Source organism: Rhinolophus hipposideros (genome assembly GCF_964194185.1).
Source record: "Rhinolophus hipposideros genome assembly, chromosome: 13".
NCBI lineage: Eukaryota > Metazoa > Chordata > Mammalia > Chiroptera > Rhinolophidae > Rhinolophus > Rhinolophus hipposideros.
In genome coordinates, this window is record NC_138059.1 from 33,697,085 (window position 1) to 33,716,971 (window position 19,887).

General features: G+C 42.2%; 1 protein-coding gene and 1 pseudogene across 4 annotated transcripts in view; both read left to right on the forward strand.

Moving 5' to 3' along the window:
• Positions 1–931: 931 nt before the first annotated feature.
• On the forward strand, positions 932–1,394 carry LOC308506714 (ubiquitin-ribosomal protein eS31 fusion protein-like; annotated as a pseudogene). Its single transcript has one exon. The product of its transcript is annotated as a ubiquitin-ribosomal protein eS31 fusion protein-like (transcript).
• An 11,773-nt stretch (positions 1,395–13,167) lies between these two features.
• NIPAL2 (NIPA like domain containing 2) overlaps positions 13,168–19,887 on the forward strand; it is an 82,354-nt gene continuing 75,634 nt past the window's right edge. For 2 of the 3 annotated variants that reach the window (XM_081070941.1, XM_081070940.1), the window contains exon 1: positions 13,279–13,613. In XM_081070941.1, the coding sequence (XP_080927067.1) occupies positions 13,479–13,613 (135 nt within the window). In that variant the 5' untranslated portion in view covers positions 13,279–13,478. Of the gene's footprint in view, positions 13,614–19,887 lie in introns of all 3 variants that reach the window. The other variant, XM_081070939.1, reaches the window with a different exon arrangement.

The following is a 19,887-nucleotide window of genomic DNA, read 5'->3' on the forward strand; positions in this document are numbered from 1 at the left end:
ATGGGTCCTGGAAAAACACACTTAAAAAAAAATGTTTTTAAAAAAAGAAGAAGAAGAAGAATGGTCACAGAAATCTACAGAAGAAATTTGATTACTATAGAGATCAAACTCTAGGCCAAATAAAAATTATAGAAATGATCACATTTATGTCTCTGAAACTTCTGCCCGCCAGATTTGTCACATCTGGTTTTGTAAACCATTTCATCAGTGTTAAATGCAAAACGAGACTGACTATTTTATTCCTTGAGGAGCTCAATTAACCACTGTGATAGTTCATTTTATCAGTCAACTTGACTGGGCCACAGGGTGCTCAGGTATTTAGGGTCAAACGTTATTCTGGTTGTGTCTGTGGAGCATTTCTGGATGAGACTAGCGTTTGAATAAGTAGATTGAGTGAAGCAGATTGATCTTCCTAATTTGGGTGGGTCTCATCCAATCATCTGAAGGTTTGAGTAAAACAAAAGATTGATTAAGAGGGAACTTCTGCTGCCTGACTGTTGAAGTAGACATTGGTGTTTCCCTTCCTTCAGACTTGAACTGAAATATCAACCAGCAGTGAACATTAGATAAGTAATTTAGCTTCTGTAAATTGAAATTTTTGCTTTTGCTTTTTAAAAATGCAAATTTTAAAAATACTTTTAAAAAACACAAAGTTACTTCACAGAGCTTTTGTAAAAATCAAATGAAATAACAGATGTGAGAGTGTTTGTAACTATAAACCGGAAGGGAAAAGTAATATCAAGATGTGGGTATCACCTCTTGACCTCGGATTTGTGGCCATTTGTCTAACCCTATATTTCTTACTTCAGGGCATTTTTGTTTAGCAATTACATTTGTTTTAGGTGTTGACACCTAAAATTAAATGTTTTATTTCTAAAATTAAGATTCTTATCCTTTCCAATCCACCGTCTGCAGTGGAATCACCGCCAAGATGCAGATTTTCATTAAAACCCTTACTGGGAAGACCATCACTCTCAATGTTGAACCCTCGAATACAACAGATAATGTAAAGGCCATGATCCAGGATAAGGAAGGAATTTTTCCTAATCAGCAAAGACTGATCTTTGCTGGCAAGTAACTGGAAGATGGATGTACTTTGACTACAACATTCAAAAAGAGTCTACCCTTCATCTTGTGTTGAGACTTAGTGGTGGTGCTAAGGAAGAAGTCTTACACCACTTCCAAGAAGAATAAGCATAAGAGAAAGAAGATTAAGCTGGTTGTCCTGAAATACTGTAAGATTTCAGGATGAGAATGGCAAAATCAATCACCTTCGCCGGGAGTGCCCTTCAGATGAATGTGGTGCTGGAGTTTGTATGGCCAGCCACTTTGACAGACATTATTGTGGCAAATGTTGTTCTGACCTATTGTTTCACAAACCAGAAGACAAGTAATTGTATATGGTTTAATAAAAGACATGAATTAACATTAAAAGATGATTCTTATCTAACTTCCCTCAATACCTTCTCCAATTCATGAACGCCCTCATCAGTGACAAACTTATTAGGTGGTAAAATGTGAGGGGTGATTTTTCATGCCTTAACTTCATCTGTCCAAATTCTTCCTCCTTTGACAAATAACACTTTTTGGGTTACCATGTCATTTTACCAGGAAAGTCCATTTGGAAAACAAATAATGCAGAAGAAGGAGATATCTTATGTTAATATCTTGGCGTGGATTCATTCCCAGATGCCTCTTTGAAAGTAGAGAGCAAAGGAATGGACGTGAGACAGTACAATGAAAGATAAGGCAGAGAGAGAGAGAGATGTCGGTGTACTGTTTGGGTAGGACTGAGCTAGGTGAAACAGCCTTTGAAAGTCCTATACAGTAAGACATCAATAAAGAGAGGAGTGACAGGGTAGAGATAGAGGACAGGCCATACGGGATGGGGAAGGAAAGAGTTCTCAAAAGAAGTCAAGAAAAGGTCAGAGTCCTAAAAGGGGGTGGGTACTAAATTAACATGTTGTCAATTGAATACTTGTGTTTAGGGCTGGCTCTGTTTCTATTTCTCCAGGCCTGAGACCAGATATTCTTATCTGCTCTCTCCTCCTTGGCCTCTCTTGCCTCCCTTGTGATCTCTTATCAAACTCTGATGTTTTAAATTCCACGTTGCTTGGATCTTGCCTTCACGTCCATATAGTTCCCAAAAATGAAATTCACTGCAGGCCCTGAGGGTCACACCAGGACTGTGCTCCACCTTTTAGCCTGGTTCCACCCTGGAAGGATCTCTCTCACTTTGAGAATCATCTGCCTCTAGTGAGGATAATACCAACACTCCCCACCCCAAAGCTTCCTGTATCTTCAAAGTGATGCTCAAATAAATAAAACTCCTGGCTCTCCCTTGACAGACTCCTAACCTGTTCCTTATCTAAGGTTCTTTTTAGTAATAACTAACATTTCAATAGTGAATTAGAGTTTATTGAAATATTATCATTAACTATAATCTGGCTGTCACTCCAACACTCAACTGAAACTGTTCAAAGATCACCAATGACTTTTATTGGTCATTATTGCTAAAGCAATTAAACACATTCCATTTCTTGTCTTGGTGTATCTTTGCTGCCAATAACATTATCCAACACACCCTTATTTTTGTCCCTCTCTCCTGCCTAAGTTTTCATGGCACTACTCTATGCTGGTTCTCCACAATATTGACTATTGCTTTTTTCTGTTTAGCATCTCTTTTCCTCATCTTGGTAATGGCCCACACTTTCCTGAACAAAATGTGCACAATACCAAATCTCTCCATTCTCAGTGATTGGTCCAGAGATGAGCCTCATGTCCCAAATCAGGTCAATCAGAATTTTTCACCAGGATTTTTTAAAGGAAGCTAATTGGGAATATCTTTAATCAATCAGTTTTACTGTGTAAACAAATACTCTCAAAATCTCAGTGGCTTATAACAACCAATATTTGCTTTCTTGTCCATGGGTCTAGAAGTCAGATGTGGCAAGGATCAGCTTCAGGTGTTCTTCACAGGTTTCTTCATTCTCTCTGGACCAGTGGCTTCCTGGGGCATACTCTTCTCAGGATGGAGCACAGGAACACAGAGCAAGCAGAAACATAGATACCTCTTGATGTCTTAGCCTAGAACTGTCACATTGTTTCTCTGTCCACATTTCCAGAGCCAGCCATGTGGCCAAACACAACATCACTGTTCTAGTGAGAGGAATTACAGTCACTGTTCATTGAGACGGGTTGTATAATGCAGATATCCCTGTATTAGGAGACATCAAGAACTGGAGACAATATCTAATTTACCACACACCCTTCACCTTTGCAAACGTAGGTGCTAAGTGTGGACATAAAGGGGGTCCTGTAATAAATTCAACTGAAAGTAACCTCACAGGGTGATCTGATCATAAATTCCTAATTTGGCAGGTTATGGTGGATAGTCATACCCCAAGCATATAACTTCTTTAATAAAAGATTTATCTTTGAGGGGAAGAGGGAAAGGAGCGGAGTGGAGACGCGGCCCACATCTGCGGCGGTGGAAATGCAGCCAGCATCCACAGCTGCAGAGAAGCAGGGGATCCCAGGACAGAAAAGAGAACACAAAAACCAGGAGGGTCCAGCTTGAGAGGCACAAGATTCAACATACCCAGAGGCCAACTCCAGACCAAACCAGAGTACTACCGAGTTTGACCTACAAGTCACACACCCAGAGGGAATTCTCTACAGGCACAAGAGCCCATAGAGGCCAAACCACATTTAAGCGGTCAACCCTAATGCAGCAGAACACCCTGCGGTGGGCAGAGCCAAGTCTCACAACTAGTCAGCCTAGGAGTTAACCCCACCTACTCACAAGCGAAAAGCAATTAAAGATCTTCTTTAACAGGACAATATACACAACACAAGAGTCACCTTTGGAGCACACGCAGAGGAGAAGAACGAAGTAGTGCAAGTCAAATATAAAGGACACATACTACATAAGATAACCCAGCAAGAAATAAGAACTCTAGGGGATCTTCCTAATACATCAAAGCAAACACAGAGAGTCAGCCAGAATGGGGAAACAAAGAAACATGTCCCAAATAAAAGAACAGAAGAAACCTCCAGAAGTGAAACCAAATGAAACAGAGGTAACCAACCTATCAGAGACAGAGTTCAGAACACTGGTGATAAGAATGTTTAAGAAGCTTAGAGAAGACATGAAGAAGGATGTAGAAATCATAAAGAACAACCAGTTAGAACTAAAGAACACAATTACAGAAATAAAGAACTCACTTGAAGGAATTACCAGCAGGTTAGATGAAGCAGAGGATCGAATCAGCGACTTAGAAGACAAACATTTTCTGTAAAGGGCTAGATAGTAAGTATTTTAGATTTTGTGGACCATGTGATCTCTATCACAACTACTCAACTCTGCCATTGCAGTGTGAAAGCAGCCGCAGATAATATGCACATATGCACTTTTAGTATTTCTTGCAATGAAAATGCAACATTAGCGTAATTAGCTTAATTCTGTATTTCCTTTTCTGCTTGGATGCCCTACAAGTTCCTCAAATTCATTGAGTCTCCAACTCAAACTTAATTCATCCTTTCCCCCTAAACCGAATCCTCTTTCCTATTCCCCACTTCAGTGACGGTGCTGCCTTTGCACCCAGTAGCCCAAACTAGAACATGTCTGTGGGGACAAAGCCCAAAAAAACAGTTTCCAGGCTCTCGGCCTCACAATAGAAAGGTGCTGGCTCGGGTAGTAAATGGCCATCAACTGTGATCAGATGGCCAGCAGCTGTGGCTAGTTGGCCGTCAGCTGTAACCCGTAAGCCATTGGCCACTAATATAACGGCTGTGGCTACGCTAGAAGAAAAATGGGGGCTAGCAAGAAGATGGTGGCTGGCAAGCGCGGACTGCTGTTAGGCAGATTATGTAGATCCTGCTTCCTGTGTCTCCAGCCCAGCCGCCAGTGAGAATATATTGGTTTGACTCCCCTATCTATGGCTCCGTGGGTGTTCCTTTTTGGCCTTACCGTGTCCTGCGTTCTTATGGGGGGAGCGGGAGCAGAGACCCCGCTGGACGCCCCGCATGACAAATGGTGCAGAGAGCAGGGTCCCCTGCACAACACATGGCGTAGTCGGCAGGATACGGTGCTGGCCAAAGCTTTCCGAAGGGCAGTGGAGCAGTTTGTGCGTATGAAAGCTCAGTCTGAGGAAGACCAGGAGGAGCAGCTGCAGGAGAGCTCGATCCCCGTGGAGGGGTGGAAAGATGTGGATGGTTCCCCAACCAGCAGAGGCCAGAGAAAGCGGAGAAAGCGAAGGTTGTTGCTGCCCTGTGGGGTGGGAACTGCTTGCTGAGGCAGCCCGGATGCGGGACTTGTCCCAGGAGGAAACGCTTGCTGAGTCCTCCATGGGAGATGAGGGTGAGGTCAAGGTCATCCCTCACCCCCAGGACAGCCCTGGCAAATGACTATGGACTATGGGGAATTGCCTTTCATCCCTAATTTAATGGACGCTTGACTGTTTGGGAACATACCACCATGTAGTGGGACTGGCGGATGTTTGCTTTTGTGTCTTGACTGGCCGCCATTGATAATATGTAAGCACCTTGATGTGAGCCGCTGTTGTTCCAGCACAGTACCCCGAGAGGCCCAGAGAGAGAGTGGCAGTGCCCTGAGAGGCCCTGGCTGTGTCCAGGAAGTCTGGCTGTGTCCAGAGAGTGGCAGTGCCCTGAGAGGCCCTGGCTGTGTCCAGGATGTCTGGCTGTGCCCAGAGAGAGTGGCAGTGCCCTGAGAAACTCTGGCTCTGCCCGGGGAGACAGGTGGTACCCTAAGAAGCCCAGGAAGTCTGGCTGTGCCCAGAAGTACTGGTGGTGCCCTGAGAAACCCTGGCTGTGCTCAGAGAGACTGGCTGTGTCCAGGATATTGCATTCACCTCCAGGCTCCTCGCATAGGGCCCCTCGCAGAAGACACTTGTCGCGTAGATTGTGAGGCAAGATCCTGTAGAGGTGGAGTGTGGGGACAGAGTCCCAGAAAGCAGTTTCCAGGCTCTCGGCCTCACAATAGAAAGGTGCTGGCTTGGGTAGTAAATGGCCATCAACTGTGATCAGATGGCAATCAGCTGTGGCTAGTTGGCCGTCAGCTGTAACCCGTAAGCCATTGGCCACTAATATAACAGCTGTGGCTACCCTAGAAGAAGAATGGGGGCTAACAAGAGCGGATTGCCGAGAGGCGGATGCCGCCGGTGAGAATACAGTGATATGATTCCCCTACTTATGGCTCCGTGGGTGTTCCTTTTTGGCCTCACCATGTCCTGCGTTCTTATGTGGGGAGCGGGACCAGAGACCCCGCCGGACGCCCCGCACGACAAATGGCGCAGCAAGCAGGGTCCCCCGCACGACAATGTCTTAGACTCTTCCTTCTTTATCCCCACCCCACACCCCATCAGCAGGTTGCGCTGGTTTTACTTCTAAGCCTTTCTTAAATCTCTCTCTACTCTCCAGTCTTTCTCATGTATCCTCACTTGAGTCATTGCAGTCTGTTAACTTGTCTAACGTTTCACCCCTGCTCTTCCAGCAGAGGATCTTTTATAGCACCAATCTAGTCCTAATGCTCCCTTACCTAACGTTACTCAATGGCTCTCATTAAGAGTCAAGCCAAACATCGATAACCCAATACACAAAACCCTCAATTTCCTGGCCCTGCCAATCCCTCTATCCTTATTTCAGGGTATGTCTCATCTCACCCAAGACTAATATAGAAACATACATACTATGCTATTTCTTGCCTCTGACCCTTGCTTATTCTGTTCCCTCTGCCAGTCCTGTTCACTCCCTACCCCATTTCATCATTTGGCTAATTCATTCTTCAGGATTCAGAACAGTCATCACCTCCCTCTCGGTAGCCTTCTCAGGCTGCATCTGCCTTCCCAAGCTGAGCTGAGTGCATCTTCTTTGTTTGCTCCCAGCTCTCATGCTGCAGTTAACTTGAATCTACCTGTTTACCTGCCTGTCTACTCCACTCACTACAATGTAAGCTCCTGGGTACACAGCCCATGCCTTATTCATCCTTGTGTCTGGCTCCTGGCACAAAGTGTTTGGTGATCTGAACTGAACCGTAAGGTGTTTTTCATTTGCATTACCTATCACTGAATGTTTACAACAGTCTTTGAGATATGTAAATATTATTATTCCCACTTCACAAAATAGGAAACTAAATCTCAGAGAATTTGCCTAAATCCATGCAGCTGATAAGGAGCAGAAGACTAAACTTAAATCCAGATCTACCAACCTTGAACTTTGACCACAAAACTCTACTTTTTTTTTCTGAATTAATCTTTTGCATTATTTATACAATATATTATAGTTACAAGTTATGTCGTATAAGACATATAATACAAAATGAATCCCCATGTAGGCCATCACCCAATTTAGGAAATAGAACACTGCCAATACACTGAACCACCGTCCAAATTTTGTATTTATGGTCCCCCTTTTCTTTAGGTTTTCCCATTTATGGATGTACTCTTACATAATGTATTGTCTAATTTTGCATACTTTTGAATCATAAAGGATATAATCTTCTGTGGGCTTGCTTTTTTAACTCAATATTATGTCTGTGGGATTCACCTATGTCAATGTGGGTACTGGGTTGCTGTGGTGCAAACAATTTCATTGCTGGATAGCATCCTGTTGTATAAATATATCAAAGGTCACTTGCCCGCTACATTGTTGATGGACACTTGCACTGTTTCCAATTTTTTGCTATTCCAAAAAGTGCTATCATCCTTGTATACCTCTTCTGCTGTCCATTACAGAAGTTTCTCTGGGGTATATATCTATCTATAAAATTTCTATGCACATCTTCATCTTTCCCAAATAATGTCAATCTACTTCCAATGTCAATAGCATCAGCAGTAAATAAGAGTTTCTGTTGCTCCACATCGTTGCCAACATTTGGTATGTCCTATGGTCTGAATGTTTGTGTCTCTGCCAAGTTCATATGTTGAAATCCTAACCCCAAGTGTGACGGTGTTAATAGATGGGGCCTTTGGGAGGTAGAACCCTTATGCATGGGATTATAAAAGAGGTTCCAGAGAAAGCCCTCGCCTCTTCCACTATGTGAGGACACAGCAAGAAGGTGCTAACTATGAACAGGAAGAGGCTCTTCCTAAACAGGACCATGCTGGAGCCTTGATCTTGGACTTCCCAGCCTCCGGAATTGTGAACAATAAATTTCCGCCGTTTATAAGCCACCCAGTCAGTGATATTTTGTTATAGCAGCCTAAACAGACTAAGACAATTAAATTTAAAAATGTTTTGCCAACCAGGCAGTTGGAAAATGGTACTCATTGGGGTTTCAATTTGCATTTTTCTGATTATTGGTGAGATAGAAGCATTTTATATGTTTATCAGCCATTTATATTCTCTTTTTAAAAGAATATCTGTTTATGTTTTTGCCCATTTTTCCACTGGGTTGTCTGACTTTTTTCTTACTGACCTGTAGGAGTTATTAATATATTCTGGATGTGAATCCTTTGTCAGTCATATATGTGACAAATAAATGTTCTCAGTTTGTGATTTATCTTTTCATACCTTATGGTCTATTGATGTATAAAATTTAATTTTGTTGGAATTGCATGTATCAACCTTTTCCTCTGTCATTTGCATTTTTTTCTGTGTTTAAGGAATCTTTATCCTGAGGTCATAAATAGTAAAAGCAGCACTTACTGAGCACTTTCTATGTTTCAGTACTCATTATCTCCCCTTTACAGATGAGAAATACAAGGCACAGAGAAATTAAGTAACTCAATCAAGGTCACAAAGCAAGTAAGCAGTGGAGTCAGGATTTGAACTCCAATAGGCTACCTTTAGCAGGTGCATTTTTACAGCTGTTCAAACTGCCTGTTGTAGAGATTATGTCATGTTTTTTTAAAAGATTTAAAGTTTGCCTTTCTCCTTAAAGCATATAATCTGAAGTTGGCTTTTGTATATGAAGTGAGATACCTTAATTAGTCTTTACCATAACTGAGACAGGTTAGTCAGCACGTTGTTAGGCAGACAAAAAGATCCCTGGTAAACTAAAAAGACAGCCATATCCTAAAACTCCAGGTTCTGAAGTAACTCATTCACTCCAGGACAAAATGTAACAGCACCTTGAGGTTAATAAATTATCTCATAAAATTCCTTTTGGCCTGACAAACGGAACAGATCTGATAGTAGGAATGGGTTATTTTGCTAATCCCTTCAGGATGGGCAAACAGAACAAACCTGGTAGACTAATTCTATTAAAAGGCACTAGCTCCCCTTCCCCAAACAGGCAAGGGAAGGTATAAAAGTAAGAGCTTTTGCCTCAGTCATGGGGCATCCCTTTCGGGAATCCCCTCCCTTCTCGGGAGCTGCATTTCTTTGGTTTTTAATAAACTATCCTCTTTTACAACTCTTCGCCTCTCCTTGGTCTGTGTTTCCATTCTTTGGTTTCAAGAGACACGATCCCAGCACTCACAGAAAAATTTCCTACATCACAACTACCTTTCCCCTTAGACACTCATCATTAAACTAATGTTGACTGATTCATGCTAAAGATGAATTTAAACAAATTATTGTGTGGATGCTGCAAGAGGTGATCCCAGGCAAGGTGGGCAAAATGAAACCCTGCTCTCTTGAGTTCATGATGAAATCCAACTTCCAATGATGTGGCAAAATAGAATTCAAAATATAATTCCTTGAATTAACTGAGGAAGACAGACCTACACTTTTTTAGTGCTGAGGACAGGATGTTGATCAATGGCTCTTGGCGTCTTGTAACGTGAACAGGATATCCCCTGAAGAAACCCCCCTCCTCACCCCTACAGGAGGTAGAGGCCATCACAAAGCCCTGAACAGCCTTCAGCTCCGCCTACACTGCTGGGACCAAAATAGCTCACAAGGCATTGCTGCCACCTCCTTGTGAACTGTGTGGGAAGGAACACTGGTCACGAATTCTTTGTTTCAGCCACCCCCACTCGCTAGGACAGCCACAGCTACTGCAGTGTCATCTTGGAATCTGGAGCACAGCACATCACAGGCTACACATCATACCTATTCTGCACCAAGTGCCGTCTTCCTCCAAGATTAGAGGTTTTTAAACAAAGGCCAAGAAACTGAAAATGATTTTTTTAATTAAAATATAAAATGGGAATGAGCTGAGTACAGTAAGAGTATGGAGGCCGGATCATAGTCTCATATGCCAGACTTAAAAAGTGTGAACTTTATTGTGTCAATAGTGAGGTTTGGAAACATTTCAAACGGGACAGTAACATGATCCGTTTACTATTTTGCTTGTTAGAGACTATATAACTAGTTACACTCTGGCTGATAGAATATATTATACTAAAGAGTGGTTGTACCAGGCTCTGCTGGGAGTGCCCTCCCATCCCATCCTGGTTCTTCCCTGCCAACAGAGCTCGCTTCCCCCCTCTGAAGGCTGGAAAGGCCCAAGAGTCACTTTCCCAGTCTCCCTTGCAGGTAGATCTTGTCTTGATGCAGTCCTGATTAATGGGACCTGAGAGGGAAGGCTGCTGGGAGGATTCTGAAAAAGGTCTTCCCTCTCTAATAAAAAGATGCCTAAGAAGAAATGCTCTGCTTCTTTTCTAAATGTGGTCATGTTTGCATGTAATGCCTGAAGCTGCCACCGTAAAAAGGGACAAGGCCAATATCTCTGGGATCGCAGAACAGAAAGATGGAAATGATGATATCATAGAACCACAAAAAACCACATTCCTTCTGGTGATAACAGATGCTTATTGTTTGAGCCACTTTTATTTGAATAATCTGTTTTGTACCCTAAAGTATCCTAACCTAAAGAAGCATTAATAAAATCAGCAATACAAATTCATGTGATATTATAGGGAACATTAAAAATAGACACATTTCCTTTAGATATTTATTTGAAATAAATGAACCTATTAAAATTAGAAATATCTACCACATTAATTGCTTACTGAATGTTTTCAGTTGCTCAAGCAAGAAACTATACAACTTTCCAAATGACGTCTTGTTTTTTCTCTATCTGGAATGATTTTTTCTCATTTTCTTCTCTCATTTGCACATTTACCCTAAAAAAAAACACTGAAAAATTTCTCCCTATTTCCCACTAGGCAGCAATTCTCTTTTCTTGAAGGCCTCTTTGTCATGAAGTCATGGCAGTCAAAGCACATTATTATATAAGAAGAATCTCAGTTTTGTGTAAACAAAAAAAAAATTACAAGTTCCACCGATTTAGGCAAAAATATAGAATCATAGAATTCTCAAGGTGAGAAAGATCTTGCAGATTATTTGTAGCAATACAGAATTTGAATATAGGTAAACCCAGAATATCTGGTGAGAGTTCTTTAAGACCATTAACAACAATTATCTCCCATTTTAAATTCTTTTTTTATTTCATTAAATTTATTAGGGTGACATAAGTTAATAAAATTACATAGGTTTCCAGTGTATATTTCTATAATACATCATCTGTATACTGCATTGTGTGTTCACCACCCAAAGTCAAACCTCCTTATTTGACCCCATTTATCCTTTTCTAAGTCCCCCCACAGCCTTTTCCCTCTGGTAAGCACTAAACTATTGTCTGTGTCTTTGTTTGTCTTGTTCATTTGTTGCTTTCAGTTTTATATCTCACATGAGTGAAATCACATGGTTCTTGACTTTTTCCATCTGACTTATTTTGCATAGCATGATATTCTCAAGATCCATCCATGTTGTCACAAATGGCAGTGTTGTATCTTTTCTTATGGCTGATTAATATTCCATTGTATATGTGCACCACGTCTTCTTTATCCAATTATCTATTGAAGGACACTCGGGTGTTCCCATGTCTTGGCCACCCTAAATAGTGCTGCAATGAACATAGGGGGTACATATAGCTTTATAAATTAATGTTTTGAAAAATTTTAGGTAGTTACCTAGAAGAGGGATTGCTGGGTCATGTTGTAAGTCTATTCTTCATTTTTGGAGGAATGTTTTCCAGAGTGGCCGTGCCAATTTACATTCCCAGCAGTAGTGTATGAGGGTTCCTTTTTCTCCACAACCTCTCCAACACTTATTATTACTTGTCTTGTTGATAATAGCCCTTTGAACAACTGTGAGGTGGTATCTCATTGTGGTTTTGATTTGTATTTCTCTAATAGCAATGAAAAACAAATTCATTTTCCAATTGCAAATAAAATATCTAGGAATAAACTCAACAAAGGATGTGCAGGGCCTATACTGAAAACTACAAGATATTATTAAAATAGATTGAAGATACAAAGAAATGGAAAGATATTCCATGTCCATGGATTGGAATAATCAATATATTAATAGTTAAAATGTCCATATTACTCAAAGCAATATACAGGCTTAATGCAATCCCCATTATAATACAAATGGCATTTTTTAAAAAGAAATAGAACCCAAAAAATCATCAGATTTGTATGGAAATCACAAAAGACCCTGAACAGCCAAAGCTATCCTGAGAAAAAAAGGACAAAGCCAGCGGTATTACACTCCCTGACTTCAAATTGTACTACAAAACAACAATAATCAAAACAGTATGGTATTGGCACAAAAACAGACACACAGACCAATGGAACAGAGTTGAGGGCCCAGAAATAAACCCACAGATATATGGGCACATAATTTTCGATAAAGGAGCCAAAATCATACACTGGAGAAAAGCCAGCCTCTTCAGTAGATGGTGCTGGAAAGCCACATGCAAAAGAATGAAACGATCCTAAATTCTTATAGCAGTAGCTGGCAACTTTTCAGCAAGTCCTTCTGGTTCCATCTGAAGACATTCCCATCCAGTCCCAAGCAGACAGTCTGGGTCCTCTAGGAGATTCTTTCCTTCATTCCAAGAAGGATCTATCAAATGCTGGCACTGTGATTTAAACTATACAATCTTTATCCTTGTGTTGCTTACAATGTTTCCAGAACGTGATTTTTCCATATGTAAACCACTTTAAAAACACAAGTGAGAAAGAAACACTACATGTGCTAGATAACTGAAATTGCCAGGTACAGACTGGCGAAGGTAGCTGCTTTGGGGTAGTCTATGCCTCCTTTCACTCCCATTCACTTCAGCAAATGTTGACTGAGCGTCTGCCGGAAGGGCTGGGAGGGCATTTAGCTATGACTGGATTGTCTCCCTGACAGGTGCAGATGATCTGCCCTCCACACCTCCCCCCTCACAGCCTGGCCAGCGACGCTGTGCACCGAGGCCTGGCGGCCAGGAGGATGCGTGGCTAGCGAGCCAGGCGATGGGGGGCGGGGGGGAGGAGAGGGGGCAGACTGGAGCGATACCCCCACACCCCTACCCCCAGCACCTGGCGCAGGAGGAGAGAGGCGGGGCACCTGGGGCGAAAGGGGGCGGGAGCCAGGTGGCCAGGGCGCGCCCGCCTTGCCCCCGCACCGAGCAGGAAGTGGCTGCGGCCCGCCCTGGCGCGGCCTCGGCTCCGCGGAGCCTCGCGGGGCAGCCGGGCCAGGAGGCGTTTGCGCCGGAGCGCCTGAAACGAGACCTAATGGCGGCGCTGGCGCCCGGGGGCCCCGGGGACGCCGCCTCGGCCGCCCTGGATGAGCTGTCCCGCAACTCCACGTATGGGGCTCTGGGCGCCGGCAACGGCTCCCTGTCGGGCGCGTGGTACCGCAGGAACCAGGTAAGGGCCGTCCGCCCAGTCGCCCGGCGGGGACAGGCACGGGGCCGCGGCGCCTCCTGCTCCTCGGCCGCCCTCCTGCCAAGTGTCAGAAAGACACCGGGCGGTCCAAGCGGGACGAACTGACTTGATGTTTGCACACATGGGCCTAACTACCCCTCATTTGGGAGGGGGGATACCCCCAGGCCTCCTCTCATGGACATCAGTCACTGGGAGTGCGTCGCACAGGTCTGCGGTTCTGACCTCTGCGGGGTCACTCCTGGGCCTCTTGGTCCCGAACAATCCCGCCTTTTCAGCCTGAATCCTCCCTTTTCTCCTGGAAGGATTCTAGGAATGTGGGTGAATCTCCTCCACCCATATTCCCTTCAGGATCATTTCACAGTTAAAAAAGGAAAAGTGCCACCCCCTTCTCAGAAAAAGGGAGCTCATTAAGGGCAACCAAATGTCATTCCGGCGCAGATGCTCTGTGTGTGTGTGTGTGTGTGTGTGTGTGTGTGTGTCCCCGTCTGTACCCACTGTCTCAGTACAGCTGTTCATTTCCGTACACTTGCATGATTCCTTTCTCACCAGCCCCTTGGGAAAACATTGTCAGCCTAACAACGTCAGTTTACGCTGGAAATATATATATATATTTAACAGCATCAAAGGGGATTGGAGCTGCCCATTTATTTTTGGCTTGGTTTAAGATCAGAAAAAGAGCTCTGGCGAGGGCTTCCTCTAGCCGCATTTATATTCTTCCAAGTGAGGACCAGTGATCTTGAGACGGTGGATTCCAGGCTTCCTCCTGTGTTCATAAGTGCGTTACTTTGTTCTCATTCTTTATCAAATCCTTGGGTCTTTTTATTTTACAACAGTATAATCATAAAATATGTGTCGCTGTTGGTCTAAAGTGGACTATTAAACCAAAAATCAAAGGTCTAGAGTCCTTTTAAGCTTGAAAAGTTTTTCAGTGTCAGTTTCTGAAATGTTAAAATTTTGTTTTCAAAAATTTAACACAGAAAATAACTATGTAAAGACAAAGTAAGCATGTTCACCTCAATTTTCAACACAGGGGAGAGCATTGCTTTAGGTCTTAACACAAGATATACTGAAACAGGAAAAATGGGAGAGCACAGAGCCTTTCACTTATTGTATATAACCTATTCCATTTCCCCTTCCTTCCACCCAGAGCAGTTATAAAGGATAGAATTGCTTTTTAAGAGAAGTTATTTGAGTATACGTTATATTATGCTTATACTAGTATATGTTATAAGCGTGTTATAATGTGCTTATGCTAGAAGCACTCCTAATAAAAGTTCAAGAAAGAGTTTTTCTCTTTTGATAAAGAACTTAGAGTGTTAAGTAGATGTGACCTCCCATGGCATCATCCAAAACAGTAGAAAACATTGTTTTCACAGTGGAAATCTGTCGTCATTAGTTTTCTTTAATGTTTCCTGGAATTCAAGATTGTCTTGGCTGTCTGACACCTAAATACAGATTATCACGTGACATAAGTGAGGATTTAACTTTATGTTTGCAAGGCTTAACTTGCATTTGACAGTATATATTTATACAGGTAGTAAAGGGTATATCCAGAATATGCTAATTGAAATTACTCAGCTGACATCAAAAACAATGGCTAGTTTGAGGTAAGACCTTATCAACTTTTCCCATTATTGTGCAAATTTAGGCCATCTTCTAAGACCTTCGTATTTTCCCCTTTCAGTAATTGCATTTGTTTTTAAGCAAAAGTAAAATTTGATTTTTTTAATTCACTCATCAGTTTATTTAAATGCCTCTAGTGCTGGCCAGGTCAGTAAAAATAAAATGGAGTTTAATTCTTTTTGACACGAACTGAAAATAGAAGGCTGAAAATGGGGGTGGCTCCCAAAAAACAAAATGTGAGATAAAAGTTTAGGACTCTCACATTCAAAATTAGCTTTGATTGCTGGAAAGCCAGAGTTTAATCAGTTTTATCACAACTGAAATATTTGGACAGCATCTGTTCACTGATAGCCAACTCTCTGTCTTTCCAAGTGATAACCATCAGATCTGATAAATTAACCTTACTCATAGAAAAAGACCAACTTCCCTGAAACACTTTTATGTAATAGATGAATATTTAACAGTGGCGTCTTAGAATCAGTGTTGTCTAAGGCAAAGATGTGAGTGCTTCTAGAGGAGGAAATCTCAAAACAAGTAGAAGATAGTAAGTGGGGGAAAATGTAGGCATGGGGAAAATGTTTTGGGGGGCCAGGGAAATGAGGCCTTTGCCCATTTGTGTCACTCAGGAGCCTGCCTATAAAAGTATAGATGCAATGGAGTTCTACAAAGATATTTTCTTTACATTTAGTCCACAAGTTTTCAGTATAAAAGGATAATGTTTCTAATACAGTTATTTAGCTTCCTGCTTTCTATAAAGCACTGTGAGAATATTTGACATACAGTAGTTCCCCTTTATCCTTGGGGGAATATGTTCCAAGACCCCCAATGAATATCTCCAACTACAGATAGTACTGAACCCTCTTATGTACTGTTTTTGCCTATGCATACATGCCCATGATAGAGTTTAATTTTTAAATTAGGCACAGTAAGAGATTAACAATAACATAATAAAAGTTTCTCTCTCAAAATATCTTATTGTAACCATCGCTTTCTTGAAGGAAATGGCTTGGTGTCACTTGTTTCATGGGACCCCTTGCTGCAGTCTTCATATAGGCTCAATGCCTTCTGGTGCAACATGTTGCTGACAATCAGAACACGTTTTCTGTTCATGTCTTCCACCCACAAATCTAATGCCTTTTCCATTTTAACTAAGCACTTACCATGTGCTGTGTCTGTAACTTTTGCACTTTGAGGGGCAACAGCAAAATAGCACGAAGTTCTTTTTCCTTCTTCACATTTTCATGGATAGAAGATTCATTCTTATTGTAGATCTTAGCAACCTCAGCATACAATTTATTTTTCTCCTTTCCTTAAGTCAAGAACTTTCACCATTTTGTTTAAAGGAAGCACTTTCCGGCTTCTCTTTGGCATATCCAAATTGTGCATCACTACTCTTGCACTTTGGGGCCATTACTAAGTAAAATAGGGGTTAATTGAAAACAGGCACTGTGATATCATGACAGTTGATCTGATAACGGAAAGGGATACTAGGTAACTAACAGGTGGGTAGCATATACATAGATATGCTGGAGGAAAGGATGATTCATGTCCCAGGTGGGATGAAGCTGGACATGCAAGATTTCATCATGCTACTCTGAACAGCATGCAATTTAAAACTTATGAATTGTTGATTTCATAAGTTATTTATTTATTTTGACATTTAATATTATTTTAAATTAATTTCATGTGTACAGCATAGTGGTTAGACATTTGTATAATTTAAGAAGTGATCCCCCTAACTAGTCTAGTACCTACCTGGCACTGTGCATTGTTATTACCATATTATTGATTATATTCTCTATGCTATACTTTACATCCCAATGACCATTTTGTATATGTGCTGCCGAAGCGAGCACCCCAATGATTATTTTGTATCTACCAATTTGTGCTTCCTAATCCCTTCACCTTTTTCACCTTTTTCACCTTTTTCACCTTGCTCTCAAACCCCCTCCCATCTGTCACCTCGATAAATTTAATACCCATCTCACACCATACATAGTTATTACAATATTATTGACTATATTTAATATGCTACACAGGGTATCTAGATCCCCATGACTACTGTGTAACAACCAATTTGTACTTCTTTATCCCTTCCCCTTTCTTACTCACGCCCAACACCTTTCTCATTTGGCAGCCTTCAAAATGTTTTCTGTATCTATCAGTGTGTTTCTGTTTTGTTTCTTTCTTTTGTTCTTTAGATTCCACTTATAAGCAAAATCACATTGTGTCTGTCTTTCTCTGTCTGACATACTCCACACAATACCCTCCAGGTCCATCTATGTTACTGCAGATGGCAACAACCCATTTCCTTCCATGGCCAAGCGTATTCCATTGTATATATGCACCACCTCCTCTTTATCCATTCATCTATCAACAGATGCCCAGGCTGCCTCCACATCTTGGCCATTGTGAACACTGCTGCACTGAGCATATGGGTGCATATGTCCCCTCAAAGTAGCATTTGGGTTTCTTTGGATAAATGCCCAGAAGTGGGATTACTGGGTCCTTCTCTTTTTTTTTTTTTTTAAATATTTTATTGGGGGAAGGGGAACAGGACTTTATTGGGGAACAGTGTGTACTTCCAGGACTTTTTTTTTTTTTCCAAGTCAAGTTGTTGTCCTTTCAATCTTAGTTGTGGAGGGTGCCATTTTAGCTTCAAGTTTTTGTCCTTTCAGTCTTAGTTGTGGAAAGCGCAGCTCAGCTCCAGGTCCAGTTGCTGTTGCTAGTTGCAGGGGGCGCTGCCTACCATCCCTTACGGGAGTCAAACCAGCAACCTTGTGGTTGAGAGGACGTGCTCTAACCAACTGAGCCATCTGGGAGCTCAGCAGCAGCTCAGCTCAAGGTGCCGTGTTCAATCTTAGTTGCAGGGGGCGCTACCCACCATCCCTTGTGGGAGTCGAGGAATTGAACTGGCAACCTTGTGGTTGAGAGCCCACTGGCCCATATGGGAATCGAACCGGCAGCCTTCGGAGTTAGGAGCATGGAGCTCTAACCGCCTGAGCCACCGGGCCGGCCACTGGGTCCTTCTTTATATGTTGTTATAGCCTTTGTTTTAAGGTCTATTTTGTCTGGTGTAAGTATTGCTACTTCAGCTTTTGTTGTGCTTGTTTTTTGTTTCCATTTTTATGAAATATCTTCTTCCCATCCCTTTACTTCTGTCTGTGTGTGCCTTTTAATATGAAGTGAGTCTCTTGTAGGCAGCATATGTAAGAATCTTGTTTTCTTATTCATTCAGCCACCCTATCTTTTGATTGGCATTTAATCCATTTACACTTAAACTAATTGTTGATAGATGTGTAGTTATTGCCATTTTATTATTCTTTTTTTTTTTTTTAACAGGACTTTTATTGGGGAACAGTGTGTACTTCCAGGCCTTTTTTCCAAGTCAAGTTGTTGTCCTTTCAGTCTTAGTTGTGGAGGGTGGCGTTCAGCTTCAAGTTGTTGTCCTTTCAGTCTTAGTTGTGGAGCAGCTCAGCTCCAGGTCCAGTTGCCATTTCTAGTTGCAGGAGGCACAGCCCACCATCCCTTGCGGGAGTCGAACCAGCAACCATGTGGTTGAGAGGACGCACTCCAACCAACTGAGCCATCCGGGAGCTCAGCGGTATCTCAGCTCAAGGTGCCATGTTCAATTTTAGTTGCAGGGGGCACTGCCCACCATCCCTTGCGGGAGTCGAGGAATCAAACTGGCAATTTTTTGGTTGAGAGGATGCACTCCAACCAACTGAGACATCCGGGAGCTTAGCGGCAGTTCAGCTCAAGGTGCTGTATTCAATCTTAGTTGCAGGGGGTGTTGCCCACCATCCCTTGTGGGACTCGAGGAGTTGAACCATCAACCTTATGGTTGAGAGCCCACTGGCCCATGTGGGAATTGAACTGGCAGCCTTCGGAGTTAGGAGCATGGAGCTCTAACTGCCTGAGCCACCGGGCCGGCCCCTATTATTCATATTTTTGATCATCTTTGTTTTCTTCTTCTTAAAGCAGTGTTTCTAACATTTCTCGTAATACTGGTTGGATGGTGATGAACTCCTTTAGCTTTTCCTTGTTTGGTTAGTTCTTTATCTGTCCTTCGATTCTAAATGATAGCTTTGCTGGATAATCTTGGTTGTAGGTCCTTGGGTTTCATCACTTTTAATATTTCCTGCCAATACCTCCTGGCCTGCAAAGTGTCTGTTGAGAAATCAGCTGACAGTCTTATGGGCGCTCCCTTGTAGGGAACTAACTGCCTTTCTCTTGCTGCTTTTAAGATTCTCTCTTTGTCTTTAAGCTTTGGCGTTTTAATTATGATGTGTCTTGGTGTGGGCCTCTTTGGGTTCATCTTGTTTGGGATTCTGTGCTTCATAGGCTTGTATGTCTATTTCCTTTTCCAGGTTGGGGAAGTTTTCTGTCATCTTTTCAAATAGGTTTTCAATTCCTTGCTTTCTCTCTCTCTCTCTCTCTCTCTTCTCCTTCTGGTACCCCCATGATGCAAATGTTGTTACACTTGATGTTGTCCCAGAAGTCCCTTAAACTATCCTCATATTTTTGGATTCTTTTTCCTTTTGCTGTTCTGATTGGGAGTTTTCTGCTACCTTATCTTCTAAATCGCTGATTCAGTCCTCTGCATCATCTACTCTACTGTTGATCCCCTCTA